The sequence below is a fragment of the chloroplast genome of Oryza brachyantha (assembly GCF_000231095.2).
Source record: "Oryza brachyantha chloroplast, complete genome".
In the NCBI taxonomy this organism is placed as follows: domain Eukaryota; kingdom Viridiplantae; phylum Streptophyta; class Magnoliopsida; order Poales; family Poaceae; genus Oryza; species Oryza brachyantha.
The window spans coordinates 56,279-82,500 of NC_030596.1; the positions used below are offsets into that span (position 1 = coordinate 56,279).

Genomic DNA, 26,222 nt, shown 5'->3' on the forward strand with positions numbered 1-26,222 from the left:
GATCATTACCCTTCAACCGGGTTATTCTATTCTACTTCTAGATAGAGAAAAAACTAAAGGAGAATGAATGAAAAAAGACAGAGTTTGGAAGTTAGACCCCTTTATAAGAATCTCTTTCAAAAAAGAGGACATTTTGAAACTTTTAACAGGCATAATCGTGAGTCAACAAAACAAGTGACTCGAACTGCCCGTAAAAAAAGAGAATTGATTTTCAAAATGGTAGAACTAGATGACGAAGTTTTCTATAACTTGATGAAGAGGTAGTTTTAGTTTACGACTCCGATCAAGAGCGAGAAGTCTTTCATTTCAGATTGGATCGCTATAGAATCTGGACCCATCGTAGAGACGTTCAAAAGGCTCCTGATGGTAAGAATCATACTTTCGTGGAACTCCAGCGCTATAGGCTTCAACGCGGTAGACGTTTTGTTCCGAATTTTTCCGGAGCAAACCTCCGACCCAACGATACAATGAATTTTTTCTATTCACAAAGAAAAAAGATTCGGAATCGCAATGCTACTATGGGGTGGTATATCGCTTTACAAAGCCTAAGGGGGAGTATGAGATCTGTAGTAGGTAAAAGAATTTGTCCCTTGATTGAGTATGCTATTTTTCCTCCTTTACCGCGCATTATTGTATGCGCTTCTAGAGGAGCACGTATGCAGAGAGGAAATTACAGTTTAATAAAAAGCCTAAAAAGTTTCAACTTTACAGCAATATCAATCAACTAAAAGCTCTATGTAGCAATCCTTACAATGGGGTCGGGTAAGAGTTTTGGTATGCTGGGGGATATTCTTATTTCAGAACCTGATATGCATCTTGCGTTTGTGGGGTCCGAGAGTGGTTGAATAAGTATTGCGTGTGGAAAGAAGTAGACGAAAATGATTTTGGATTCGAAATAGGCGCATTCGACTAAGTCGTACTTTGAATCCAATTTCAAGTTCGATTAGAAGGATAGAAAGGCCATGAGGATGGGAAAAGAAAAATCAAATCTTTTTAATTGCTTCTCCTTTTTTGCAATTTTCTTATTATTTATCTAATCCAATAGAATACTTTTTTTGCAAACTCAAAAATACAATAGTCAATATTCCTTATAATAGATATACTTAATTATATCATAAGAATCTTAATATATTTTTCGAATAGATAGAAATAGTAAATTTGAATGGAGACACCTATTCTATGATTGATTTTAACTTACCCTCTATTTTCGTGCCTTTAGTAGGCTTAGTATTTCCGGCAATTGCAATGGCTTCTTTATTTCTTTATGTGCAGAAAAATAAGATTGTCTAGAACTGACGGGGCCGAATTTTCTCAATGTATTTCCACGCAGGATCATAATACGGATCTTTTGTAGTGTAAGTAATATAATATGGTAAGTTATGTGGCTCTTTCTACACACAAATGCAACCCCGCTATGGATGCGGATTATGGATGCGGATATAGGCTACGAGCGTAAATGCATGCATATGCAGAACCGGGTACAGCGAGTTTTTTTTTAAGTGGATCAACAAATACTTTTTGAATAGAAAGTCAATGTATCTAACCAATTATTTCACAGGAGTACTAGTTGCTGAAGGGGATTTCAGAATCAAAAAAAGTAAAGTCAAAATCATTTAGCTTATTCTCTCAATTTCAATCGACCGCTGCTGGATTTAGTATATCTAATATGAATTGGCGATCAGAACACATATGGATAGAACTTCTAAAAGGTTCTCGAAAAAGAGGTAATTTTTTCTGGGCCTGTATTCTTTTTCTAGGTTCACTAGGATTCTTAGCGGTTGGGGCTTCCAGTTATCTTGGTAAGAATATTATATCTGTACTTCCATCTCAACAAATTCTTTTTTTTCCACAGGGGGTTGTGATGTCTTTCTACGGAATCGCAGGCCTATTCATTAGCGCTTACTTGTGGTGCACTATTTTGTGGAATGTAGGCAGTGGTTATGACCGATTCGATAGAAAAGAGGGAGTAGTGTGCATTTTTCGTTGGGGATTCCCTGGAATAAAACGTCGCGTCTTCCTTCGATTCCTTATGCGGGATATCCAATCAATTAGAATTCAGGTTAAAGAGGGTCTTTTTCCTCGTCGTATCCTTTATATGGAAATCCGGGGCCAGGGGGCCATTCCTTTGATTCGTACTGATGAGAAGTTTTTTACTCCACGAGAAATTGAACAAAAAGCTGCCGAATTGGCCTATTTCTTGCGCATACCAATGGAAGTATTTTGAGTACCAATTGCATTTTTTGAAATGAATTGAATGAAGAAGAATTGGAAGAAGAAAAGTTTTCTCAACACGGGGAGAAGGGCCCTTCGAAATTGCATTATTGTAAGGGGATTTTGAGTATTTATCTAAATGAAGGAACAAACGAGGATAAGAGAAAATTGCTTCTAATTTGCTTTGTCCAAGTGGGATATATGGCGTAATATTCTTCCATTTTCATCCGAAAGGTCTTTTTTCTATTTCTCTATTCCACTTCATCTAGATCTAAGAAAGAACCCAATGCAATGAAATTCTACTAGTATACAAAAAAGAGGAATAGATACAAGGTCTCAAATCTTGTTATAGAATTTTTCCCTCAAAGAAAAAGAAATATCATATAGAGTCAGCGAATAAAGCGGATTCATTAACAACTCAATTTACAGATCAAAAATGAAAAAAAAGAAAGCATTGCCTTTTTTCCTATATCTTGTATTTATCGTACTTTTGCCCTGGGGGGTCTCTTTCTCTTTTAACAAATGTCTGGAACTTTGGATTAAGAATTGGTGGAATACCCGACAATCCCAAATTCTCTTAACTGCTATTCAAGAGAAAAGAGTTCTAGAAAGATTCATGGAATTAGAAGACCTTTTTATCTTGGACGAGATGATAAAAGAGAAACCGAATACACATGTACAAAAACCCCCTATAGGAATACACAAGGAAATCGTACAATTGGCCAAAATAGATAATCAGGGTCATCTCCATATCATTTTGCATTTTTCGACAAATATAATCTGTTTGGCTATTCTAAGTGGTTCTTTTTTTCTGGGTAAAGAGGAACTTGTTATTTTGAATTCGTGGGTTCGGGAATTCTTCTATAACTTAAATGACTCAGTAAAAGCTTTTTTTATTCTTTTAGTTACTGATTTTTTTGTTGGATTTCACTCCACCCGCGGTTGGGAACTACTAATTCGTTGGGTCTATAACGATCTTGGATGGGTTCCTAACGAGCTAATTTTCACTATTTTTGTTTGTAGTTTCCCAGTGATTCTAGATACATGTTTGAAATTTTGGGTCTTTTTTTGTTTAAACCGCCTATCTCCTTCACTTGTAGTCATTTATCATTCAATTAGTGAAGCATAAACTCCTGATATTAATCAAAATTAGCATCTTTTTCCTTTAGAAAGAAAGCCTTTAGCAAAATTCTTTTTTTATATTTCTACCTGCTCAAAGTATTCATCATTCCAGTACAACAGTTGCAGTAGAATGACAACAGACTCGTGTATAGGGAACTAGATTAGCTTAGCTACCTATCTAATTTATTGTAGAAATTCCGGGATCTGCGATTGGACATGGAAAATAGAAATACTTTTTCTTGGGTAAAGGAACAGATGACTCGATCGATTTCTGTATCGATCATGATATACGTAATAACTCGGACATCTATTTCAAATGCATATCCCATTTTTGCGCAGCAGGGTTATGAAAACCCACGAGAAGCAACTGGACGAATTGTATGTGCCAATTGCCATTTAGCTAATAAGCCCGTGGATATTGAAGTTCCCCAAGCAGTGCTTCCCGATACTGTATTTGAAGCAGTTCTTCGAATTCCTTATGATATGCAACTGAAACAAGTTCTTGCTAATGGGAAAAAGGGAGGGTTGAATGTGGGTGCTGTTCTTATTTTGCCCGAGGGATTCGAATTAGCGCCGCCTGACCGTATTTCTCCTGAGTTGAAAGAAAAAGTAGGAAATCTCTCTTTTCAGAGTTATCGTCCCAATAAAAAAAATATTCTTGTGATAGGCCCTGTTCCCGGTAAGAAATATAGTGAAATCGTCTTTCCCATTCTTTCCCCTGACCCTGCTATGAAGAAAGACGTTCATTTCTTAAAATATCCCATATATGTGGGGGGAAACCGAGGAAGGGGACAGATCTATCCTGATGGTAGCAAGAGTAACAATACGGTCTATAATGCAACGTCAACGGGTGTAGTAAGAAAAATACTGCGTAAAGAAAAAGGGGGATATGAAATATCCATAGTCGATGCATCGGATGGACGCCAAGTGATTGATCTTATACCTCCCGGTCCAGAACTTCTTGTTTCAGAGGGGGAATCGATCAAGCTTGATCAACCATTAACAAGTAATCCTAATGTGGGAGGGTTTGGTCAGGGGGATGCAGAAATAGTGCTTCAGGATCCATTACGCGTTCAAGGCCTTTTGTTCTTCTTCGCATCTGTTATTTTGGCACAAGTTTTTTTGGTTCTCAAAAAGAAACAGTTTGAAAAGGTGCAATTGTACGAAATGAATTTCTAGGTCCCGGGATTTCTTACCATCAAGTTGGTAAAAAGTCGCGATTTATTGGCGATTGCTAGAATTCTCTATGATCCATTTTGGAAATCTTTTTTGTTTAGACTATTTTTTGTTTGCGAGATGTCTTGTCTGCAATTCCTTATTTCTATCTCATGCAAAAGAGGGGAATCCAAGGCAAGGGCGAGAACAATAAAAGGAACAAATCCTTTTAGGGGGGATTGCTGGTCTTCTTAATCCTCTATTGGGCACAAGAAAAAGGCTTTTTTGCCTTTTTCTTGTGTCGATTCTTCTTGTATCGAAATAAGAATCTTTTTTCTTCCTATTCGGGTCTGTCTCTTGAATTGAACCTCTTTTGCTTAGGTTCAGGCGAGGTAGTGGACAAACAGAGGGAAAGAAAATATGGCGGGGGACAAATTTTTTGTGACCAAATAGAATTGCTTAACTTGTTCAATAAAGTTCAATTTAGAACTTACAGAAATTTTGCAAAAAAAAAAACGTATACTCTTCCATTGAAGGCTGTTTTTTATTTTTAGGCTAGTTAAGTAGTTTTGATTAAGGTTTTATTAGTTTATTACTCTAAATTAAATCAATGATTTACAAGATACTTCCCCTCGATTGATCCCTTCTTTCTCCTCGCTTCATAAAAGTGAATCCGTTTCATTGGCGAGGGGGGCTATACATCAACTGATGGATTACTTCACTAACATCATTAACAAACAAAACGAATAAATAGAGGGATTCTGACCATCAGAGCAAAGGCTTTCTCTTTATTATTTTTACAAATTTATTATTTTTACAAATCAAAATAGGAAACCTGTTTGTAGGTTATGGAATAGATTAAAAAAGTCGGGTTATAAGAGTAAGAATTCCGCGGGTCCTTTCCGCTCTAATCAGATAAAGGGGGGTAAGGACCCGCTAAGTTCCTATTTTTTCATGTTTCCAATCTGGTCCCTCCGATTACTATAGAGATGAACCCAATCCAGAATATGAACCGTAAAAGAAAACACCTATTAAACCAATCACAGGAATACCGGTTACAGTACCTATCAGCCAAAGAGGAATTCTTCCAGTAGTATCGGCCATTTCCCCTACTTTCCTCCACATTTTATCAAGTGGTCATGCTAGAGACAAAAACAGTCATGGATAGTTATAAGGATGGTATCCTTCCAAATGGGGATAAGAGAATTCTTACTACTCTCTTTCTTTCTCTCAATTGAAGAAGTAATTGGAAAATAAAACAGCAAGTACAAAAATGAGTAATAAACCCCAGTATAGGCTGGTACGATTCAATTCAACATTTTGTTCATTCGGGTTTGATTGTGTCATAGTTCTATAGTTGGAATTTGGTTTATCGTTGGATGAACTGCATTGCTGATATTGATCCCAAGAAAAAAACAGTAGGTACAGCTAGTCCGTGAACAGCTAGCCATCGCACTGTAAAAATAGGATAGGTTCGATCTATGGTCATTGAGGGCCTCCTAAAAGGATCTACTAAATTCATCGAGTTGTTCTAAAGAATCAAAACGGTCGGTTATTAACGGAATTCCTTGTCGGCTTTCTGTGAAATACTCGTTTGGCCGAGGACTTCCAAACACGTCATAAGCTAAACCCGTACTGACAAATAACCAACCCGCAATGAATAGGGAAGGTATAGTAATGCTATGAATAACCCAGTATCGAATACTGGTAATAATATCAGCAAAAGAACGTTCTCCCGTGCTTCCAGACATGCTGAGCTCCCCAAATTTTTGTACATTCAAAAAAGGAATTGATTCCGTAAAAGATGGGATCAACCAGTAAATAGAAAATTACTGATATTTCATCCTTGTGAGATTGTCAATTTTGTACCAAAGGTGTATTTTGAGTATACCGAATTAGTATAGCTATCCTTCCTATGGCACAGCAATCCTGTTTCGCTTGGTCTCGAAACAGAATTCTTTTTTTCTCTTCTTTGTTCCTTGTCTATAGGTAAGCTAGATGTTATTCAAGGCATCAACAGAAAACCGCAATTTTGAGGGTCCTACTTAATTTTCATCGGCTTCGGAATAGTAGAATAATTCTGAATAGGGCTCAAGATCTTGGGAAAATCTAAGTTAATGATCAACAGGTTTGGATAAAGAATTTAGGAAGGATATTCTTATACTGACACAATACAAAGACAAGTAGATGCGAAAGCTATCCCTTGGAATCCAACCTTTCCCTTTAAGGAATTTAATTGGTTAGCATAATATAATATCTAAAAAATAGAAAGAAGTAGATAATCTGTTATGAAAGAGAGAAAACATTCTTTGAAGAATCAAGATTCGTAATCAATCCTTGCCCTGTTTACTAACTTTCTTGACCAAACTGCACTGCATTTATCTTTTATTCCAAAATTCCCCTGAAAATTCAATAATTTTCATTTTTCACTGGGGTTAGATGATCTAGTTCTTAATATTATTACTTTACTCAATTTTCTTTTACACTTCTGTATCTCACTCTATCTTGTTTTTTAGTATTATCTAAAATAACCGATGAATTATGAATTTTCCATAACTTAGGTAAGTGCTTTACCAACATATGTAGTGTAGTAAAAAAAATGGAATTTAACCCTTTAATGCTTACTATAACTAGTTATTTCGGTTTTTTATTGGCTGCTTTAACTCTAACCCTAGCTCTGTTTATTGGCTTGAACAAGATACGTCTTATTTGAAATGAATTGAATGAATAAGGCAGAAAAGAAAAATCTCTCTTTTGGATTCCTGGTATTCTACGACTCTTTTCCACACTAATTACCAATTCTTTTTTTTCTTGGTCATTGAGATTCGTGGATAATTTAGACTACTATTTAGGGATAGATCGTACCTCTTTTTTTTATCCCCTCGAACAAATCGAAATGATTGAAGTTTTTCTATTTGGAATCGTCTTAGGCCTAATTCCTATTACTTTAGCGGGATTATTCGTGACTGCGTATTTGCAATACAGGCGTGGGGATCAGTTGGATCTTTGATTGAGTAATATTTCTTTTTTGATTGACCTCCTCCAGACCAGAGAGGAGGTCAAATTGGAATTTGTTTTGTTAAGTTATTTTACCCTGCTTCGACATAAGATAGATGGAATCACGCTCTGTAGGATTTGAACCTACGACATCGGGTTTTGGAGACCCGCGTTCTACCGAACTGAACTAAGAGCGCTTTCAAAAAGAAAATCCTTTTCTACTCCTAATGTGTCTCACGTACGTATAGTATCCACAAATTAAAGTTATACCCGCTTTAATCGATCTCCTCACTACTGCCTATAAAGAAGAAAGAAGTAATAGGTAGGGATGACAGGATTTGAACCTGTGACATTTTGTACCCAAAACAAACGCGCTACCAAGCTGCGCTACATCCCTTTTCCAAATTGTTGTACAATGTCATTGTACACAATTCCTATCTTGTTTTCCACATCCTAATTTTCCTCCCTTTTTCTATCTATAGAGAATCTTCGTGTCATTTCTTCTTTTTGGTCTCATATAATCAAGGAATGGTATATCTCTAAATCCAATCTAATTTCACCTATAAAAGAAAGATTACTATTCCTTGGGAATCCATAGGAAGGAAGGGATCGTCTTTTTCGTTTTTAGTTCGGAATTTCGTCTAAACAAAAGAAATACAAACGATTTTGGCCAAGAATATCTGATCATATATGTATTCCAATAAGGAAGGAGGATTTTCAATGCGGGATATAAAAACATATCTCTCTGTAGCACCCGTGCTAAGTACTCTATGGTTTGGGGCTTTAGCAGGTTTATTGATAGAAATTAATCGTTTATTTCCAGATGCTTTGTCATTCCCCTTTTTTTCATTCTAGTTGTTGCTATGTGAGGAATAGAGTTCTTTGTGTTGTGACATGATAAAAAATTCCCCCTTTTCAATCCTTTTTTAGTATAGGAAAGAAAAAGAAAGAAAAGATGGATTCGGTTGGACCTTAGAGTCATGAAAAATTTGGTAAATCTCATTTTTGAAAACAGAAATTCAATTAAAAGCAGTATCCAAGCTAAGTAAGGCCCCATAAATCAGAGCATAGAAAGAGGCTGGGTTGGCTACTTAAATGAAAGGATTTCGAAGCAAAATCCTTGCTAATTCGACAAGGATTGTATTCTTTAATTATTTCTCTATTTTTTATTACTTAATTTAAAAATTTCAAAAATTTTTTATTCTAATGGATTTTCTTCTTCCTCTTCGGCTTCAAAATAGAGGAATAAAAGAACAAAATAGAAGAATAAAAGAATAAGTAGAAGAATTAAGTTAAGTCAATCCAAAAAGGAAAGGGGGTTCATGGCCAAGGGGAAAGATGTTAGAATCAGAGTTATTTTGCAATGTGTGAGTTGTGTTCGAAAAGGTGCCACGGAAGAGTCGGCAGGGATTTCTAGATATAGTACTCAAAAGAATCGCCACAATACACCCGGACAATTAGAATTAAGAAAATTTTGTCGTTATTGTCGTAAGCATACGATTCATGACGAAATAAAGAAATAGGAGCATCTTGTGTTCGATCTTTCCAAAGAAAAAAAAAGAGTAAGAACTTCCTATTTAATATATAGAACATAGATAGAATACAAAATACAAATCAACTCGTCTGATTTCCGTTAGATATTATTTCATATGTATCGAGAGTATTCATCTAGTATATATGAATCAAATAATATATGGACCAAAGAGAGACTACTTCTTCTGGATCCAAAATTAATAAAATAAACAAATCAATTTTTTTTCTTAAAATAAGGAATAAATCATGTATACATCTAAACAACCCTTTCATAAATCCAAGCAAACTTTTCATAAATCCAAGCAAACTGTTCGTAAATCCAAGCAAACTTTTCGTAAATTCAAACAACCTTTTCGCAAACCCAAACAACCTTTTCGTAGGCGTCCTCGGATTGGCCCGGGGGATCGAATTGATTATAGAAACATGAGTTTAATTAATCGGTTTATTAGTGAACAAGGAAAAATATTATCGAGACGAATAAATAGATTAACCTTGAAACAACAACGATTAATTACTCTTGCTATAAAACAGGCTCGTATTTTATCTTTCTTACCGTTTCGTAACTATGAGAATGAGAAGCAATTTCAAGCCCAGTCAATTTCAATAATTACAGGTCCTAGACCCAGAAAAAATAGACATATTCCTCAATTAACACAAAAGTTCAATTCCAATCGAAACTTAAGAAACTCCAACCAGACTTTAAGAAACAACAATCGGAACTTAAGTTCCGATTGTTGATGTTTTATTCGAAAGGGCCAGACTATATATAAAGAAAGTAATCCAATTTTGATTCTTGATGTTTGTTATAAGAAAGAACAATGGGGAAGAAGAAATAGTTTTTTTATTTATTGCAACATGCTCGTTGATTCCTACCACTTAATCTTAATTTATTGTATCTTCCCGGAGTTACCTCTCCGGGAATTCCGTTTTAATTATTCCTGTATATTACTTTTTTATCCCTTTAATTGATAATCTTTATTTTATTGGAAATCGTGTAAAGATTATTTGGATTTGATACAGCTACTTGTGCAAGGATTTTACGATTAAGAAGCAATTCTTTCTTGTACAGATTGTGTATTAATTTACTATAATTATCGAATACTTTATGTATCCGCGTTGCTGCGTTTATCCGACTGATCCACAAGCGCCGAAAATCCCTCTTTTGCCTGACTCTATCTCGATGAGAGGAAACAAACGCTCTTCTTACCTGTTGAGTAATCATTCGATTAAGTCTTAAATGAGCCCCTCTAAAGTTTGAGGCAAATGAACGCATTTTTGTTCGTCGTCTCCGAGCTATATATCCTCGCGGAACTCTGGTCATTGAATCAAATTAACCTTAATGAATAACTAATGATTTCTCTTCTTTTAGCCATCCTTTTTCCCATTAATAACAAAACGAATTATTCCCATATATAAAATATTAGTTCCAATGGCTTTTGCTACTATAACCTTCCCAACCACAATTTTCTATTCTATTCCCTTCAGTTTTTTCGCATAGAAATAAAAAATTCTAACGATACTAAAAAAATAGTGGGTTCCATCGTTTCTATGGTTCCCTTTTAAACGGTGAGGCCCTCTCTATACACCGGAGCCCTTTCTTTCATTTCATCAAGGGGTATTGTGAACTTGTATAGCTCGCATTCTTTGGCTCTACCTATCCATTATAGAGTAAATAGCTCTTTTCACAATAAGAGTTATCCATACAGTGACGGCATTTAATTATGAAAGTTGGCTAAGTAGCTGACCCTCTTAGTCCGTTTTTTAAGATAAAGGAGCATAAGCCTTTTTCTTTTTATTACTATTTCCTCCGCTTAATGAATAGCCGTTTGCTACCAATGGGGGAATTGCTTCTTATTTCCAATCTAGATGATTGGATTTGCACCAAAGGAAACCAGAAATTCCATATACCGTAGAAATCTAGGATAGAGAAGCTCTATCCTTTTCATTGGTACCGATCATGGATACTTCAAAAATTGTCTTTTTTGTTTGAACCCATGATCCGAACGAGTCGCACATACACCCTAGCACATGTTCCTCGACGCTGAGGACATCCCTTAAGCGCAGCCGATTTTCTAGCATTTTGTATTGGCTGTCTTGCGTTTCTAATAAGTTGTTTAACCGTTGGCATGTCGTATGTATATAGAAAAAATGGATTGGTTTAGATCGATCTTAACCTGAATGATTGATCATTATGAAGTCTTTCCATTAAATCGCATAAAACCCGAATTTAGGTTTGAAATAAATTTACAAGAAATCCAGCCACTACCAATCCTTAAACATTTCTGGAAACCACACCGGATCAGTATCGCAGTGCTCGTCAATCATTTCATCCCCTACAATATCGACAAGTCCATAAGCTTTGGCTTCGTCTGCTGACATAAAAACATCCCTTTCCATGTCTTCGGATACAACCCAAAAAGGCTTGCCTGTTCTTAGTGCATAAACCCTTGTGATCATTTCGCGAACTTTGTGTAATTCTTCCACTTCTAGTAAAAATTCTGGTGTTCTTGCCCGATAATAAGCGCTAGCAGGTTGGTGAAGCATAATCCTCGCGTGGGGGAATGCTATACGCTTGGTGGGTTCTCCTCCAAGCAAAATGAAGGACGCCATGGATGCAGCTATTCCGAGGCATATTGTATATATATCTGGTGTCACCGTTTGCATCGTATCAAAAATCGCCATTCCTGAGATTAGCCACCCGCCGGGGGAGTTTATAAACAAAAAAATATCGCTAATTCCATCTTCTATACTGAGATATACCATGAGACCTGTAATATGATTCGTGACCTCGCAACGAATCTCTTGACCTAAAAAAAGTGTCCTTTCTCGATACATAACATTGTATAAGTCAACCCAAGTCGCTTCTTCATCTCCGGGAATCCGGTAAGGTACTTTTGGAACACCAATGGGCATATTAGATTAATATTATTAAATTTAAGTAAGAAAACTACACTTTAATATGGAAACGTAAGAATCGAAGAGAAAGAAAGAAAGAATCCGCAGTTTATTGTTTTCACTTTTTTTCTTATTCTATATGAATACTATAGATTCTTTTAATACGTAGATTGAAAGATTATACATATAAGTAGGATAAGACAGATACTAAACAAAAAGAGATAGGGATCTATTCTTCGTTTTTTCCAAATAGGGCCAAGCTGCCCATTGCATATTGGCACTTATCGAGTATAGAATAGATCTGCTTCTCTTTCTTCTTACGAACAGAAACAGAATTGGCTTCTTATTTTTAATGGAATGAAATAAAAATTAATGCTTTCTGACACAGAATCCCCTAGAAGGGTTAGGTACATAGGATATGGATAGTCTTTGCCAATGCGATAAAATAAAGTGACATCGTGTCTATTTTTCTTTGCTAAAGGGGTATTTCCATGGGTTTGCCTTGGTATCGTGTTCATACTGTCGTATTGAATGATCCGGGTCGATTGCTTTCGGTGCATATAATGCACACAGCTCTAGTTTCTGGTTGGGCTGGCTCGATGGCTTTATACGAATTAGCGGTTTTTGATCCCTCTGATCCTGTTCTGGATCCAATGTGGAGACAAGGTATGTTCGTCATTCCCTTCATGACTCGTTTAGGAATAACCAATTCGTGGGGTGGTTGGAGTATTTCAGGAGGAACTGTAACGAATCCGGGTATTTGGAGTTATGAAGGTGTGGCAGGGGCGCATATTGTGTTTTCTGGCTTGTGTTTCTTGGCAGCTATCTGGCATTGGGTATATTGGGACCTCGAAATATTCTGTGATGAGCGGACGGGAAAACCTTCTTTGGATTTGCCCAAGATCTTTGGAATTCATTTATTTCTTGCAGGGGTGGCTTGCTTTGGCTTTGGCGCATTTCATGTAACCGGTTTGTATGGTCCTGGGATATGGGTGTCCGACCCTTATGGACTAACTGGAAAAGTACAAGCTGTAAATCCGGCATGGGGTGCAGAAGGTTTTGATCCTTTTGTTCCGGGGGGAATAGCTTCTCATCATATTGCTGCGGGTACATTGGGCATATTAGCGGGCCTATTCCATCTTAGTGTCCGTCCACCTCAACGTCTATACAAAGGATTACGTATGGGCAATATTGAAACTGTACTTTCCAGTAGTATCGCTGCTGTTTTTTTTGCAGCTTTCGTAGTTGCCGGAACTATGTGGTATGGGTCAGCAACTACACCAATCGAATTGTTTGGGCCTACTCGTTATCAGTGGGATCAGGGATACTTTCAGCAAGAAATATATCGAAGAGTTAGTGATGGGTTAGCCGAAAATCTCAGTTTATCAGAAGCTTGGTCTAAAATTCCCGAAAAATTAGCCTTTTATGATTATATTGGTAATAATCCGGCAAAGGGGGGATTATTCAGAGCAGGCTCAATGGACAATGGGGATGGAATAGCTGTTGGATGGTTAGGACATCCCATCTTTAGAGATAAAGAAGGGCGCGAACTTTTTGTACGTCGTATGCCTACTTTTTTTGAAACATTTCCGGTTGTTTTGGTAGATGAAGAGGGAATTGTGAGAGCGGACGTTCCTTTTAGAAGAGCAGAATCCAAATATAGCGTTGAACAAGTAGGCGTAACGGTGGAGTTCTACGGTGGTGAACTTAATGGAGTAAGTTATTCTGATCCTGCTACTGTAAAAAAATATGCGAGGCGTTCCCAATTAGGGGAAATTTTTGAATTAGATCGGGCTACTTTGAAATCAGATGGTGTTTTTCGCAGCAGTCCAAGGGGTTGGTTCACTTTTGGTCATGCTACCTTTGCTTTGCTCTTCTTTTTCGGACACATTTGGCATGGCGCTAGAACCTTGTTCCGAGATGTTTTTGCTGGTATTGATCCAGACTTGGATGCTCAAGTGGAATTTGGGACATTCCAAAAAGTCGGAGATCCAACTACAAGGAGACAGCCAGCCTGATGCCGCATTGCTTTGGTATCTTTCCCCTCTCTTTTTTGATTTGACATGGGAAACATCTCCCATCCCTTCTTTGACTCTTTTTTCTTCTTTATATGGGAAATGATCCCAAATGACAAATGAATAGGTGTGGAAGTTATAATTGTAAATAAACCACGATCGAATCTATGGAAGCATTGGTTTATACGTTCCTTTTAGTTTCGACTTTAGGGATAATTTTTTTCGCTATCTTCTTCCGAGAACCACCTAAGGTTCCGACTAAAAAAGTGAAATAATTTAATTGAAGTAAGAAGTCTCCCCATCTGGGAGACTTCTTACTTCAATTAGTCCCCGTGTTCTTCGAATGGATCTCTTAATTGTTGGGAGGGTTGCCCAAACGCGGTATATAAGGCATACCCAGTAAAGCTTACAAGTAAACCAGATATGGAGATGGCGACTAAAGTTGCTGTTTCCATTTTTATAGAATTTCAAGATTACAATGGATCTACGAAAAGATCGTGTATTTACAACTACAACGGAATAGTATACAAAGTCAACACAAATCATTAAATAGAATTTATGGCTACACAAACCGTTGAAGATAGTTCTAGACCTGGACCAAGACAAACTCGCGTAGGTAATTTATTGAAACCCTTGAATTCGGAATATGGGAAAGTAGCTCCGGGTTGGGGGACTACTCCTTTTATGGGGGTCGCAATGGCTTTATTCGCGGTATTCTTATCTATCATTTTAGAAATTTATAATTCTTCTGTTTTACTGGACGGAATTTTAATGAATTAGGTTTCTACTAACGAAAACTACGAAGTCATTGTTTTTCCATCCAAAAGAGCCTTTTTACTTTAAGCTCTACATTTCTAGACATTCTGGTAGTTCGACCGTGGAATTTTTTGGTTTCGGTATCTCTGGAATATGAGTGTGTGACTTGTTAGAATTTGCTCCTATTGATAATACATAGAAAGGGCCTGTTATCTCTATCAAGATGATTCTAATTCGTCGGATATTATTTATTCTAGTATCTGGAACACGAAATAGATAGAGTGGATCAAGAAAAAAATGAAACTATGATTCATATTAACTATTCAGACCTCGCAACCAGACTGAAAAAAAATTTCAAGTAGTTCTTAATAAAAAAAAAAGAAATTTTCTTCCTTCCAATTTTGTTTGCCCAAAAGACAACTTTTTTTTCTCTCGATTTTGTCGAGTCATTACACCGATTCAATAAATGATCATCAAGTGGTTCTTATTCGAAGAACCCTTTCCTTTTGTTTAGCTTGAGACTCAATCATCGTGGCTCTAGTATGAATCTAAGGTTTTAATTGAACTGATTCATAGGATCGCAACAAGATAATTTCTACCAGAAAACTACTCTAATTTTTTCTTTATTTATTTACTAGTAAAACAAGAGTAAATCTGCATTACGCACAAAAAAAAGAAATCCAAAATAGGGAAGAGAAAAATCAAGAGGCCTCTAATGATCAACATTTGGGAAAGAAAGAAGAAAGATAGATGAGCTAACTTGAGATTTTTTGGCATTATCATCACAAAGAAGAAATTCTGGATTTTTCTTATTTCATATCTTCAAGGCAAATCGACCCAACCCAGTGGCTGATGAAGTTTTGAACCTTTTTTCTAATATCCGTTGAAAATTTGTGTGTTTCTGCTTGAGCCGTACGAGATGAAATTCTCATATACGGTTCTCGGAGGGGGGTTCTGGTTAGTTACCTATCTCAATAAAGTATATGATTGGTTTGAGGAACGTCTTGAGATTCAGGCAATTGCAGATGATATAACTAGTAAATATGTTCCTCCTCATGTCAACATATTTTATTGTTTAGGGGGAATTACACTTACTTGTTTTCTAGTACAAGTTGCTACCGGTTTTGCTATGACTTTTTACTATCGCCCAACCGTTACAGAGGCTTTTTCCTCGGTTCAATACATAATGACCGAGGCCAACTTTGGTTGGTTAATCCGATCAGTTCATCGATGGTCAGCAAGTATGATGGTTCTAATGATGATCCTGCACGTATTTCGTGTGTATCTCACAGGTGGATTTAAAAAACCCCGCGAATTAACTTGGGTCACAGGTGTGGTTTTAGCTGTATTGACCGCATCGTTTGGTGTAACTGGTTATTCTTTACCTTGGGATCAAATTGGTTATTGGGCAGTCAAAATTGTGACAGGTGTACCTGACGCGATTCCGGTAATAGGATCGCCTTTAGTGGAGTTATTACGTGGAAGTGCTAGTGTAGGTCAATCCACTTTGACTCGTTTTTATAGTTTACATACCTTTGTACTTCCTCTGCTTACTGCCGTATTTATGTTAATGCACTTTCTAATGATACGTAAGCAAGGTATTTCGGGCCCTTTATAGGGAAGGCATATCATATAGAATTCTAATTCTCATATATCATATCGGGTAGGTTGTGGTATTTCATTGCTACAAACATGGGTTATTGTAAAATAAGACATGTCATTTAGAGACTTCTCTTCAACTCCGAACTATTTTGATACAAATAATACAAATAGTTGAAGTGAATTTTACGAAAGAAAATAAGGCGGATTATGGGAGTGTGTGACTTGAATTATTGATTTGGCCATGCAGATAGAGAGTTGGATCTGCCACATTAGAATTCACGACCAAAGGTGTCTCCACATCCAATCAACACGTAAGTCCCCTGTCTAGGAAGGATAGGCTGGTTCACTTGAGGAGAATTTTTTCTATGATCATACCTCAACCATGTCATCCATGAAGAGGCTCCGTAAGATCCCATAGAGTAGAAATGGAATAAGTCATGTGACATGATCCAATTCTCTATTTATTACACTTACTTTTTTTTTTATATAGTATGGAAATGCATTCATTTTCTTTGCATCGATTGCGATCTGCAATACTATCGGAGTAAAAGAAGGGATCTAAGGAAGAACGTAGGCTAAACTTTTTTATTAGTAACAAGTAAATACTTTGTTTGGACGTAAGAAACTTGCAATATTGGGGGGATAAATACCAACTAATCAAGAGACGCGAGACAATCCACAAAGCAATTGATCATGATCAAATTTGTAAGCCCGCTTGGATATTGAGCATTTACTCATAAGAGTAGGATTCTTTTCAATGAGTAGTTGTAGGTGCAACTTCGGAAAATCGAATCTGATAAAGCTTTTCTTACTTAGAGTCATTGAGCCATTATATACCTTATTCTATTATGGGTCTTCTACGGTCTTATTTCTTTCATTCTTGCTCGAGCCGGATGATGAAAAATTCTCATGTCCGGTTCCTTTGGGGGCTGGATCTTAAAGAATTCACCTATCCCAATAACAAAGAAACCTGACTTAAACGATCCTGTATTAAGAGCAAAATTAGCTAAAGGGATGGGACATAATTATTACGGGGAACCCGCGTGGCCCAACGATCTTTTATATATTTTTCCAGTAGTAATTCTAGGTACTATTGCATGTAATGTAGGTTTAGCGGTTCTCGAGCCGTCAATGATTGGTGAACCGGCAGATCCGTTTGCAACTCCTCTGGAAATATTACCCGAGTGGTACTTCTTTCCCGTGTTTCAAATACTCCGTACAGTACCTAATAAGTTATTGGGCGTTCTCTTAATGGTTTCTGTGCCGACGGGCTTATTGACAGTACCCTTTCTAGAGAATGTCAATAAATTCCAAAATCCATTTCGTCGCCCAGTAGCTACAACCATTTTTTTAATCGGTACTGCAGTAGCTCTTTGGTTAGGTATTGGAGCAACATTACCCATTGAAAAATCCTTAACTTTAGGTCTTTTTTAGGGATTGTTCAGTTTGATTCATTCAATCGTGAAGTACCGTGCACAGGTATCTAGGAAATAGTTACTTCCAAGTGAATCTTCCCTAGATACCCATAATCTATTTTATTATGATCCATTTCGCGAAAATATAGATTGTCCCAAAGATGCAAAATTGTTTTCTTTTTTCTTTTTATTCTAACTCGAAAAAAAGAGGAAGAGGAAAAAATTGCAATGGATTTAAAACTAGAACTTATTCTTAGGTAAATCCATTGGGAGATACTTCTCTAGAGTGTCCCATATCTGTTTTCCATCTTGCATACGAAAACTGTCAATTCTCATAAGATCCTCTTCCGTCTTACTCAAAAGGTCCAATAGTGTGTGGATATTGGCCCTTTTGAGACAATTATACGTTCTAGAAGGCAGTTCTAATTGATCAATAAAAATACAATTCAATGGAATTCTTTTTTTGTTTTTCTTTAGATTAGTTAATCTTTTTTGAAAGCTTAAAGGGGGTGAAGTAAACCTTTTTTTATTTTCTTGGAAACGAGTACCCTCTTCCTCCGTGTGAAGAAAAGGAAGAAATAAATCAATCAAATTACGAGAAGCCTCATAAAGCGCTTCCTTAGGGGTTAAACTTCCATTGGTCCATATTTCTAGAAAAAGTATCTCATATTTTGCATTTCCATTCCCACAAGAAAAAATACTATAATTCACATTTCGAACAGGCATGGATACAGCATCTATAGGATAACTTCCATCTTGAGCGTTCTTTCTGACTTCCGTGTGATATCCGCGATCTCTCTTGATCCGTAACTCAATACGGAAATCCACGGGTTCTGTCAAGTTAGCTATAGGTTGTGCCTTATCAACGATTTCTACGGAAGGTGGTAAGATAATATCTTGAGCAGTTATGTATCTAGGACCTTTGACGCAAATTGATGCGTCTCTAACTCCATAGAGATTACTTCTCAATACAATTTCTTTCAAATTTAGTAAAATTTCTTGTACCGATTCTTCAATACCTGCTATTGTAGAATATTCGTGTGGCACGCTCCCAAATTTTGCATGTGTGATACATGTTCCTTCTGTTTCTCCAAGTAAAGCTCTTCGCAAGGCAATACCAACGGTATCTGCTTGACCTTTTCTAAGCGGGGACAGAATGAAACGACCATAATAAAGACGCTTACTATCTACTCTTGATTCAACACACTTCCACTGTAGTGTTTGAGTGGACCCTGCTACCTCCTCTCGAACCATATAGACTAGTATTATTATTTGATCATTGAATCGTTTATTTCTCTTGAAAGGAGTTTAATTCTTTTACAGACGTCTTTTTTTAGGAGGTCGACACCCATTATGCGGCATAGGTGTTACATCGCGTATACAACTTAATCGTACACCACTTTTAGCAATGGCTCGTAATGCGGCATCTCTTCCACTACCAGCACCCTTTACCATAACTTCTGCTCGTTGCAAACCCACTGTACGAATAGCATCTACAGCTGTTCTTTGACCAGCATAGGGTGATGCTTTTCTTGAGCTTTTGAATCCACAAGTACCCGCGGAGGACCAGAAAACCACCCGACCTTGCGGGTCTGTAACAGTTATAATAGTATTGTTAAAACTAGCTTGAACATGAATAACTCCTTTTGTTATTCTACGTGCACTCTTCCGTAAACTAAAACGCGCATTCCTACGCAAACCAGTACGTACTCTCCTACGTGAACCAATTTTTGGTATAGCTTTTGTCATATTTTATTATCTCATAAATATGAGTTAGAAATAACAAAAAGAAAAAAAAGATACAAAGATATCCGTTTCAGGGTAAAATATATCCTTTACTTGAATTTTTTTATTTGGAATTTGGGCATTTTCGCGGGTATTTTTTTGACTTTTTAGAAAGTCAAGTTCTTTTTTCGAAAGATTACCCCTGTCTTTGTTTATGCTTCGGATTGGAACAAATGACTCTAATTCGTCCACGCCTACGAATCAGTCGACATTTTGTACAAATTTTACGAACAGAAGCTCTTATTTTCATATTTCCGTATTCCTTTCTTAAACTATGAATTTGCTCTTTTGGAAAAAATAAGTCTCTTTGATTGAATTTTAGAACTTTGAATTTATTACCCTAGAAAAAAAGAAAAACCTAATCCTTTGAATCTTTGGTATCCTTCAAATCTTCGGTATCCTTCGAGTCTTCGGTACGCTTCGAATCCTTATGGGGAAGTCGATAAATTATACGCCCCTTGCTTGAATCATAACGACTTACTTCAATTTTGACCCTATCCCCCATCAGTATTCGTATAGAACTAGATCGGATTTTTCCTGAAATATAGCCCAGGATGATGGTGTCATTCTCTAGGCGAACGCGGAACATTCCGTTGGGTAGGGCTTCCGTAACTAAACCCTCGAAAGTAATTTTTGCTTCTCGCGGGTTTTTTTTTTCTCTCCTATTTTTCTTTTCCGTCATATTTTTTTTCTCCTATTTTTCTTTTTTTATTTGAAAATAAAAAAACGTTGTATTTTTGTTTGAAAAATAGGAAGTTCAAGCGGGGCGATTACCATATATAACATAAGACTTCTCCCCCAATTCTGTTTAGTCGAGCTTCTCGATCTGTCATTATACCTCGAGAAGTGGAAAGAATAGCAATTCCCATTCCGCCCAAAACCTTAGGAATTCCTTGATAGTTGGCATAAATTCGTAAGCCAGGTCGGCTGATACGCTTTAAAAAGGTTCTAGTTCTATATATTCCCTTTCTAGTCTTTCTCTTTTGATGTCGCAAAGTTGAAACCAAGAAATATCTGTTACTTTCCTGATGTTTCCGAACACTTTCAATAAAACCCTCTCGTAGAAGTATTTTAACAATGTTTTCGGTAATATTTGTAGATACTACCCGAACAGTTCCTTTTTTATTCATGTCCGCGTTTCTTATAGAGGTTAGTAAATCAGCAATAGTGTCCTTGCCCATAAGACTCTAATTCTAGGTTCCTCCTAATTTTTCTATAATCAACATGTTTTCTTTTTTCTTTTCATTTTGGATTCTAAAGCATATACGTGAAACACAATCTACTAATTTTTTATTTGATCTATATCTTGTCTACTAGTATTTATAATACTTCAGGAGCTAATGAAACTATTTTAGTAAAATTTAATTCTCTCAATTCCTCGGCGATCGCGCCAAAAACGCGAGTTCCCTTTGGATTTCCTTTTTGATCAATGATAACTGCTGCATTGTCGTCATAGCGTATTATTATACCGTCTTTGCATTTGAACTCTTTACATGTACGTACAATTACAGCTCGAATTACTTCGGATCTTTCTAGAGGCATTTGGGGCACTGCGTCTTTGATTACAGCAACAATAACATCACCAATACGAGCATATCGCTGATTACTAGCAGCTCCTATGACTCGAATACACATCAATTTTCGAGCTCCGCTGTTATCTGCTACATTTAAAAGGGTCTGAGGTTGAATCATATTATTTTGATTTCAATTTGTTATTTCAATGCAAAAGGATGAAAGAAATTTTGTCTTTCCAGAAAGAAGAACCTGGTTTTTTTATTTTCAATACTACTTTTTTTTGGGGGGGGTTATATTTCTAATCGAAGAAATTGACTTCGTATGGGCATTTTACTGGCAGCTATGGAAATAGCTGCTCTAGCTACTGTTTCGGATACTCCGCCCATTTCATAAAGTATTCGACCTGGTTTAACAACGGCTACCCAATATTCGGGGGATCCCTTTCCCGAACCCATACGTGTTTCCGTGGGTCTTATTGTAACCGGTTTGTCGGGAAATATACGTACCCAGATTTTTCCACCACGACGTGCATATCGTGTCATTGCTCTTCGTCCCGCTTCTATCTGCCTCGCCGTAATCCAAGTGGGTTCAAGTGCTTGAAGAGCATATCTACCAAAACAAATACGATTGCCTCGGTAGGATTTTCCCTTCATTCTTCCTCTATGTTGTTTACGAAATCTGGTTCTTTTGGGGTTATAGTCGATGGTTCTCTCTTAGTTCCATCTCTACTGCAAAACTGGACATGAGAGTTTCTTCTCATCCAGCTCCTCGCGAATCAAATGAGAAAGTGTGCAAATTTCTCTAATTCCACAATATTCTAATTAATAGAAAATAGAAAAAGTTAGGATTTTTTAATATTGAATTTATTAAAATACTAAAATATATAGTCAAGAAGGAAGACCTAGAATATATCTAGATGTGTATGTTTATTTATCTATATTCTATATTTAATGTAATCCTTTTTTTTTTAATCTCCTTTTTATATTTTACTCTTATTGAATCGCGGTAAAGTATTCTAATTCAATAAAAATTTCGCGGGCGAATATTTACTCTTTCCTGTCTTATTTGATAAGGTTATGAATTACCAAATAAGGCAATTTTTTTGGTTTGTTCCGCCATCCCACCAATGAAGTATTGGGATTCTTTTCAAGAAAATCCTATCCAGTCATAGGTTCTGTCGTTCCCACTGCTTCTCCTTTAATGGTTAGGTTTGAATCTCGCAATGGAGCTTCCAAAAAAATTCTTTCCGAGTCAATTTCTCAGTTTTATTAACCCGGGACGCTCTTTGTTATTGCTTGAAATTTGTATTTCTTGTTTCAATCAAATTACGATTTCGAATTCTCTGTTATTTTTAATATATTGATGCTTTATCACATTGCTTTTTATGATGTAATTCATAGACCATACATATTGGAATCCTTTTTCTTTCTTATTTCTCTTCCTTCTTTCTATCATCCTTCCTTTTAGCCATATCCCTTTAGTTTTGCTTCACAACTTAGAATCCTATTTCTTTTTTAAAGAAAAAATTGCAGTTGCTACACGTATATGATAGATTTACTCATTTATGATAGATGTATTTATTCATATAGTGACTGTTTCTTAGTTAGGATCTCGACAATACGAAGCAATAGGTTGGTTATTAGTTCATTTTCTATAATTATATAGCAGGGTTCATTCCATTTTTTTGAATCTCCTTTTTGAACCCTAAAGAAAAAACTAACGAGTCACACACTAAGCATAGCAATTTTATTAAAAGATTTCTCAATTTTCATTAAATCTTATAGAAAGAGGTAGAATTTCTTCTTTTTTTCAGGGATTTTAGGAAAAAGAAGGCTCTTGTCATTTTTTATTCTATTACTGAACAGAATCGGAAGACAGGGTTGGTTATTCTTCGTCTACGAATATCCAAATTTTGACTCCTAATACTCCATAGATAGTTCGAATTGGATAGCAGCAATAATCAATTTTAGCGCGAATTGTTTGGAGGGGAAGTCTACCCTTTTTGATGCATTCGGCACGCGCAATTTCTTTTCCCGCGAGACGGCCTGCTATTTTTACTTTTACTCCCTTTATATCTGTTTTTTTAGTTAATTCAATGGCTTTTTTCATTGCCTTTCGGAATGAAACTCTATTTTTTAATTGGAAAGCTATATATTCTGCAAGAATGTTAGGTTGCCTATAAGGTTCTTTCACTTTTTCGATCCCAATATTAACTCTCTGGTTTACAGAATTAACTTCTTTTTGTAGATCTTTCTCTAATTCTTCAATTGCTCCTTTTTTCTTTAATAAATTGGGGAATCCAATATGGATTATGACGTGGATTGTATCGATTTCTTTTTGAATTTCTATATGTGTAATTACTTCGGAACTTGATCCTGAGTCCATTTTTTTATTATGTGTAATTACTTCGAAACTTGAGTCTGATTCTATTTTTCTATTCGAGCCTTTTTTCCTATTCTTTTGTATATAGTTCTTGATACAATTCCGTATTTTTTTATCTTCCTGTAGACCTTCTGAATAATTTTTTGGTTGTGCGAACCAAAAGGAATGGTGATTTTGGGTTGTACCAAGTCTGAAACCAAGTGGATTTATTTTTTGTCCCATATTTTTCTATTTTTCCTTTTTTACTGGGAATCAAATCTTAGATGGATCTAAAGATTATTTAGATTTCTTTACTATATTTAGTACAATTGTTATATGACACATGGTTTTTTTTATGGGGGAACTACGTCCTCGAGCCCGAGGTCTGAATTTATTCATAATAGTACTCCTACTGACTTCGGCTTTAGTGATGAATAAATTTGCTTTGTCGAAATCCCTATAATGAGTAGCATTTGCTGCTGCCGAATAAACCAACTTTAGGATGGGATAAGATGCTCGATAAGGCATGAGGTTCAATATCATAACAGTTTCTTCGTAGTAACGCCAACGAATCTCATCAAGAACTCTTTGTACTTTGAAAACAGACATATGGATACGTTTTTGTGCTTTGAAAACCCGTTCAAACTTAAGTAAACGATCGGTTGGTACTTTTCTTGCGAGTTTCCTTAGCCCACTCTTCTTCTTCTTTATCCTAGGGGTATACTTTACCAGTTTGAAACTTGTCATAAATAAGGTTATTCCCCGTTTACCTATTTCTTTTTTTTATTTTGAATCTTTCTATTCTGAATTCAGTTTCAGTTAACGACGAGATTTAGTATCTTTTCTTGCACTTTCATAACTCGTGAAATGCCGAGTAGGCACAAATTCCCCCAATTTGCGACCTACCATAGGATTTGTTATGTAAATAGGTATATGTTCCTTTCCATTATGAATCGCGATTGTATGGCCAACCATTGCGGGTAGAATGCTAGATGCCCGGGACCACGTTACTATTGTTTCTTTCTCCTCCTTCATATTGACCTTTTCTATTTTTGCCAATAAATGATGAGCTACAAAAGGATTCGTTTTTTTTCGTGTCACAGCTGATTACTCCTTTTTTCCATTTTAAAGAGTGGCATTCTATGTCCAATATCTCGATCGAAGTATGGAGGTCAGAATAATATAGAATAATGATGAATGGAAAAAAGAGAAAATCCTTTAGCTGGATAAGGGGCGGATGTAGCCAAGTGGATCAAGGCAGTGGATTGTGAATCCACCATGCGCGGGTTCAATTCCCGTCGTTCGCCCATCGCATTATTGCAAATTCCAAAAATGCAATTTTCCATATTCCTAGTTACGTATTTACTTACGGCGACGAAGAATAAAACTATCACTATATTTTTTCCTTTTCCTAGTTCTTCTTCCAAGCGCAGGATAACCCCAAGGGGTTGTGGGTTTTTTTCTACCAATGGGGGCTTTCCCTTCACCGCCCCCATGGGGGTGGTCCACAGGGTTCATAACTACCCCTCTTACTACGGGGCGTTTACCTAGCCAACACTTAGATCCGGCTCTACCCAAACTTTTTTGGTTCACCCCAACATTACCCACTTGTCCGACTGTTGCTAAGCAGTTTTGGGATACCAAACGGACCTCCCCAGATGGTAATCTTAAAGTGGCCGATTTACCTTCTTTTGCAATCAGTTTCGCTACAGCACCTGCTGCTCTAGCTAATTGCCCACCCCTTCCACGTGTGATTTCTATGTTATGTATGGCCGTGCCTAAGGGCATATCGGTTGAAGTAGATTCTTCTTTTCTCTCAAAAAACCCCTTCCCAAACTGTACAAGCTTCTTCCAAAGCATACGGCTTTCTAGATGTATATGACGATCTCTAGACAGATGGATCGTATATGAATCGTATGATGAAGTACCACATGAGTGGATATATAGGAAAGGAATCCAAATCTGCCGAATCGCTCATGTTATGATCTTCTACATCCTAGGTCTCCGCGTTCCGTCATCTGGCTTATGTTCTTCATGTAGCATTCAGATCGAATGACTCTATGAAATTACGTCGATACTTCTACATATTATGGGTAACGTAGGAGACATCCCTATTTTCCCCCGGGGGTCTTAATTACCACTGCTTAGCTTTCAATTCGCCTCTGACCATCAAATTAAATGTGAATAACCCGTCCTCCTCTCTTTGAAACAAGGGGCGCTTCCGGTTCTGTGCGTGCTTCAAACAATTTTGTCTTCTCCATATTACCATATCTCTAGAGTCAATAATTTTCTATGAGGAACTACTGAACTCAATCACTTGCTGCCGTTACTCAACAGTTTTCTGTTGAGGTCTATCCCGTAGAGGTAGTCAAATTGGATCAGTGATCGATTTCTAGGTTTCGTCGTAAACCTAATTGGTTACTTCCAATTACGTAAATCAATAGTTCAAACCGCACTCAAAGGTAGGGCATTTCCCATTGATATAGGAACTTTTGTACCAGAAACAATAGTATCTCCAATTATAGCCCCTCTGGGATGTAAAATATATCCCTTCTCACCATCCCCATAGTGTATGAGACAAATGTACGCATTTCGATTAGGGTCGTATTCTATGGTTACGATTCTACCAGATATGTCTTTTTGATTCCGTCGAAAATCGATTTTACGGTATAGGCGCTTATGACCTCCCCCTCTATGCCTTGCGGTAATGATTCCTCTGGAATTACGACCTTTACCACAACGGTGCCGTCCATGGATCAAATTATTTCGTGGATTGGATTTCACTTGCCTATCTATGGTTCCCTTGCGTGTGCTCGGGATAGGTGTTTTGTATAAATGTTTCGCCGTATTATTAAGTATT

General features: G+C 36.8%; 33 protein-coding genes and 3 non-coding genes across 37 annotated transcripts. All coding sequences in view use genetic code 11, as the record gives it.

Moving 5' to 3' along the window:
* The first annotated feature begins 1,179 nt into the window (after positions 1–1,179).
* psaI (photosystem I subunit VIII) lies at positions 1,180–1,290 on the plus strand. Its single transcript has one exon. The coding sequence runs from the start codon at positions 1,180–1,182 to the stop codon at positions 1,288–1,290; it is 111 nt and encodes a 36-aa protein (YP_009266431.1).
* Positions 1,291–1,666: 376 nt separating this feature from the next.
* Positions 1,667–2,224, plus strand: ycf4 (photosystem I assembly protein ycf4). The gene has a single exon. The coding sequence runs from the start codon at positions 1,667–1,669 to the stop codon at positions 2,222–2,224; it is 558 nt and encodes a 185-aa protein (YP_009266432.1).
* Positions 2,225–2,647: 423 nt separating this feature from the next.
* cemA (chloroplast envelope membrane protein) lies at positions 2,648–3,340 on the plus strand. Its single transcript has one exon. The coding sequence runs from the start codon at positions 2,648–2,650 to the stop codon at positions 3,338–3,340; it is 693 nt and encodes a 230-aa protein (YP_009266433.1).
* Positions 3,341–3,549: 209 nt separating this feature from the next.
* On the plus strand, positions 3,550–4,512 carry petA (cytochrome f). Its single transcript has one exon. The coding sequence runs from the start codon at positions 3,550–3,552 to the stop codon at positions 4,510–4,512; it is 963 nt and encodes a 320-aa protein (YP_009266434.1).
* A 957-nt stretch (positions 4,513–5,469) lies between these two features.
* On the minus strand, positions 5,470–5,592 carry psbJ (photosystem II protein J). Its single transcript has one exon. It carries the CDS (start codon positions 5,590–5,592, stop codon positions 5,470–5,472), a length of 123 nt encoding a protein of 40 aa, YP_009266435.1.
* A 126-nt stretch (positions 5,593–5,718) lies between these two features.
* psbL (photosystem II protein L) lies at positions 5,719–5,835 on the minus strand. The gene has a single exon. The coding sequence runs from the start codon at positions 5,833–5,835 to the stop codon at positions 5,719–5,721; it is 117 nt and encodes a 38-aa protein (YP_009266436.1).
* Positions 5,836–5,857: 22 nt separating this feature from the next.
* Positions 5,858–5,977, minus strand: psbF (photosystem II cytochrome b559 beta subunit). Its single transcript has one exon. It carries the CDS (start codon positions 5,975–5,977, stop codon positions 5,858–5,860), a length of 120 nt encoding a protein of 39 aa, YP_009266437.1.
* A 10-nt stretch (positions 5,978–5,987) lies between these two features.
* Positions 5,988–6,239, minus strand: psbE (photosystem II cytochrome b559 alpha subunit). The gene has a single exon. It carries the CDS (start codon positions 6,237–6,239, stop codon positions 5,988–5,990), a length of 252 nt encoding a protein of 83 aa, YP_009266438.1.
* An 866-nt stretch (positions 6,240–7,105) lies between these two features.
* petL (cytochrome b6/f complex subunit VI) lies at positions 7,106–7,201 on the plus strand. The gene has a single exon. It carries the CDS (start codon positions 7,106–7,108, stop codon positions 7,199–7,201), a length of 96 nt encoding a protein of 31 aa, YP_009266439.1.
* A 183-nt stretch (positions 7,202–7,384) lies between these two features.
* petG (cytochrome b6/f complex subunit V) lies at positions 7,385–7,498 on the plus strand. The gene has a single exon. The coding sequence runs from the start codon at positions 7,385–7,387 to the stop codon at positions 7,496–7,498; it is 114 nt and encodes a 37-aa protein (YP_009266440.1).
* A 110-nt stretch (positions 7,499–7,608) lies between these two features.
* On the minus strand, positions 7,609–7,682 carry trnW-CCA. Its single transcript has one exon. It is a non-coding gene; the product is annotated as a tRNA-Trp (tRNA).
* A 126-nt stretch (positions 7,683–7,808) lies between these two features.
* Positions 7,809–7,883, minus strand: trnP-UGG. The gene has a single exon. It is a non-coding gene; the product is annotated as a tRNA-Pro (tRNA).
* Positions 7,884–8,205: 322 nt separating this feature from the next.
* psaJ (photosystem I subunit IX) lies at positions 8,206–8,340 on the plus strand. Its single transcript has one exon. The coding sequence runs from the start codon at positions 8,206–8,208 to the stop codon at positions 8,338–8,340; it is 135 nt and encodes a 44-aa protein (YP_009266441.1).
* A 467-nt stretch (positions 8,341–8,807) lies between these two features.
* On the plus strand, positions 8,808–9,008 carry rpl33 (ribosomal protein L33). The gene has a single exon. It carries the CDS (start codon positions 8,808–8,810, stop codon positions 9,006–9,008), a length of 201 nt encoding a protein of 66 aa, YP_009266442.1.
* A 256-nt stretch (positions 9,009–9,264) lies between these two features.
* On the plus strand, positions 9,265–9,756 carry rps18 (ribosomal protein S18). Its single transcript has one exon. The coding sequence runs from the start codon at positions 9,265–9,267 to the stop codon at positions 9,754–9,756; it is 492 nt and encodes a 163-aa protein (YP_009266443.1).
* Positions 9,757–9,979: 223 nt separating this feature from the next.
* rpl20 (ribosomal protein L20) lies at positions 9,980–10,339 on the minus strand. The gene has a single exon. The coding sequence runs from the start codon at positions 10,337–10,339 to the stop codon at positions 9,980–9,982; it is 360 nt and encodes a 119-aa protein (YP_009266444.1).
* A 693-nt stretch (positions 10,340–11,032) lies between these two features.
* Positions 11,033–11,146, minus strand: rps12 (ribosomal protein S12; one part of a trans-spliced gene, as the record gives it; the record has 2 gene entries for this part). Coding sequences YP_009266445.1 and YP_009266401.1 both cover positions 11,033–11,146 — 114 coding nt within the window.
* Positions 11,147–11,280: 134 nt separating this feature from the next.
* clpP (clp protease proteolytic subunit) lies at positions 11,281–11,931 on the minus strand. The gene has a single exon. The coding sequence runs from the start codon at positions 11,929–11,931 to the stop codon at positions 11,281–11,283; it is 651 nt and encodes a 216-aa protein (YP_009266446.1).
* Positions 11,932–12,404: 473 nt separating this feature from the next.
* psbB (photosystem II CP47 chlorophyll apoprotein) lies at positions 12,405–13,931 on the plus strand. The gene has a single exon. The coding sequence runs from the start codon at positions 12,405–12,407 to the stop codon at positions 13,929–13,931; it is 1,527 nt and encodes a 508-aa protein (YP_009266447.1).
* A 164-nt stretch (positions 13,932–14,095) lies between these two features.
* psbT (photosystem II protein T) lies at positions 14,096–14,203 on the plus strand. The gene has a single exon. The coding sequence runs from the start codon at positions 14,096–14,098 to the stop codon at positions 14,201–14,203; it is 108 nt and encodes a 35-aa protein (YP_009266448.1).
* Positions 14,204–14,251: 48 nt separating this feature from the next.
* On the minus strand, positions 14,252–14,383 carry psbN (photosystem II protein N). Its single transcript has one exon. The coding sequence runs from the start codon at positions 14,381–14,383 to the stop codon at positions 14,252–14,254; it is 132 nt and encodes a 43-aa protein (YP_009266449.1).
* A 103-nt stretch (positions 14,384–14,486) lies between these two features.
* psbH (photosystem II phosphoprotein) lies at positions 14,487–14,708 on the plus strand. The gene has a single exon. It carries the CDS (start codon positions 14,487–14,489, stop codon positions 14,706–14,708), a length of 222 nt encoding a protein of 73 aa, YP_009266450.1.
* A 129-nt stretch (positions 14,709–14,837) lies between these two features.
* On the plus strand, positions 14,838–16,302 carry petB (cytochrome b6). Its single transcript has 2 exons — positions 14,838–14,843; positions 15,661–16,302. The coding sequence occupies exons 1-2, from the start codon at positions 14,838–14,840 to the stop codon at positions 16,300–16,302; spliced, it is 648 nt and encodes a 215-aa protein (YP_009266451.1).
* A 191-nt stretch (positions 16,303–16,493) lies between these two features.
* On the plus strand, positions 16,494–17,720 carry petD (cytochrome b6/f complex subunit IV). Its single transcript has 2 exons — positions 16,494–16,503; positions 17,248–17,720. The coding sequence occupies exons 1-2, from the start codon at positions 16,494–16,496 to the stop codon at positions 17,718–17,720; spliced, it is 483 nt and encodes a 160-aa protein (YP_009266452.1).
* A 221-nt stretch (positions 17,721–17,941) lies between these two features.
* rpoA (RNA polymerase alpha subunit) lies at positions 17,942–18,955 on the minus strand. The gene has a single exon. The coding sequence runs from the start codon at positions 18,953–18,955 to the stop codon at positions 17,942–17,944; it is 1,014 nt and encodes a 337-aa protein (YP_009266453.1).
* Positions 18,956–19,018: 63 nt separating this feature from the next.
* rps11 (ribosomal protein S11) lies at positions 19,019–19,450 on the minus strand. Its single transcript has one exon. It carries the CDS (start codon positions 19,448–19,450, stop codon positions 19,019–19,021), a length of 432 nt encoding a protein of 143 aa, YP_009266454.1.
* A 172-nt stretch (positions 19,451–19,622) lies between these two features.
* rpl36 (ribosomal protein L36) lies at positions 19,623–19,736 on the minus strand. The gene has a single exon. It carries the CDS (start codon positions 19,734–19,736, stop codon positions 19,623–19,625), a length of 114 nt encoding a protein of 37 aa, YP_009266455.1.
* Positions 19,737–19,844: 108 nt separating this feature from the next.
* On the minus strand, positions 19,845–20,168 carry infA (translational initiation factor 1). The gene has a single exon. It carries the CDS (start codon positions 20,166–20,168, stop codon positions 19,845–19,847), a length of 324 nt encoding a protein of 107 aa, YP_009266456.1.
* Positions 20,169–20,256: 88 nt separating this feature from the next.
* Positions 20,257–20,667, minus strand: rps8 (ribosomal protein S8). Its single transcript has one exon. It carries the CDS (start codon positions 20,665–20,667, stop codon positions 20,257–20,259), a length of 411 nt encoding a protein of 136 aa, YP_009266457.1.
* A 139-nt stretch (positions 20,668–20,806) lies between these two features.
* On the minus strand, positions 20,807–21,178 carry rpl14 (ribosomal protein L14). The gene has a single exon. It carries the CDS (start codon positions 21,176–21,178, stop codon positions 20,807–20,809), a length of 372 nt encoding a protein of 123 aa, YP_009266458.1.
* A 113-nt stretch (positions 21,179–21,291) lies between these two features.
* rpl16 (ribosomal protein L16) lies at positions 21,292–22,740 on the minus strand. The gene is made up of 2 exons: positions 22,732–22,740; positions 21,292–21,693 (listed from the first exon to the last, which is right to left on the minus strand). Exons 1-2 carry the CDS (start codon positions 22,738–22,740, stop codon positions 21,292–21,294), a joined length of 411 nt encoding a protein of 136 aa, YP_009266459.1.
* A 145-nt stretch (positions 22,741–22,885) lies between these two features.
* Positions 22,886–23,605, minus strand: rps3 (ribosomal protein S3). The gene has a single exon. The coding sequence runs from the start codon at positions 23,603–23,605 to the stop codon at positions 22,886–22,888; it is 720 nt and encodes a 239-aa protein (YP_009266460.1).
* Positions 23,606–23,659: 54 nt separating this feature from the next.
* On the minus strand, positions 23,660–24,109 carry rpl22 (ribosomal protein L22). The gene has a single exon. The coding sequence runs from the start codon at positions 24,107–24,109 to the stop codon at positions 23,660–23,662; it is 450 nt and encodes a 149-aa protein (YP_009266461.1).
* A 72-nt stretch (positions 24,110–24,181) lies between these two features.
* On the minus strand, positions 24,182–24,463 carry rps19 (ribosomal protein S19). Its single transcript has one exon. It carries the CDS (start codon positions 24,461–24,463, stop codon positions 24,182–24,184), a length of 282 nt encoding a protein of 93 aa, YP_009266462.1.
* Positions 24,464–24,594: 131 nt separating this feature from the next.
* trnH-GUG lies at positions 24,595–24,669 on the plus strand. The gene has a single exon. It is a non-coding gene; the product is annotated as a tRNA-His (tRNA).
* A 55-nt stretch (positions 24,670–24,724) lies between these two features.
* Positions 24,725–26,209, minus strand: rpl2 (ribosomal protein L2). Its single transcript is given in 2 exon segments — positions 24,725–25,155; positions 25,819–26,209. Coding segments are annotated over 2 exon segments (822 nt in total).
* Between the last annotated feature and the right edge of the window lie 13 nt (positions 26,210–26,222).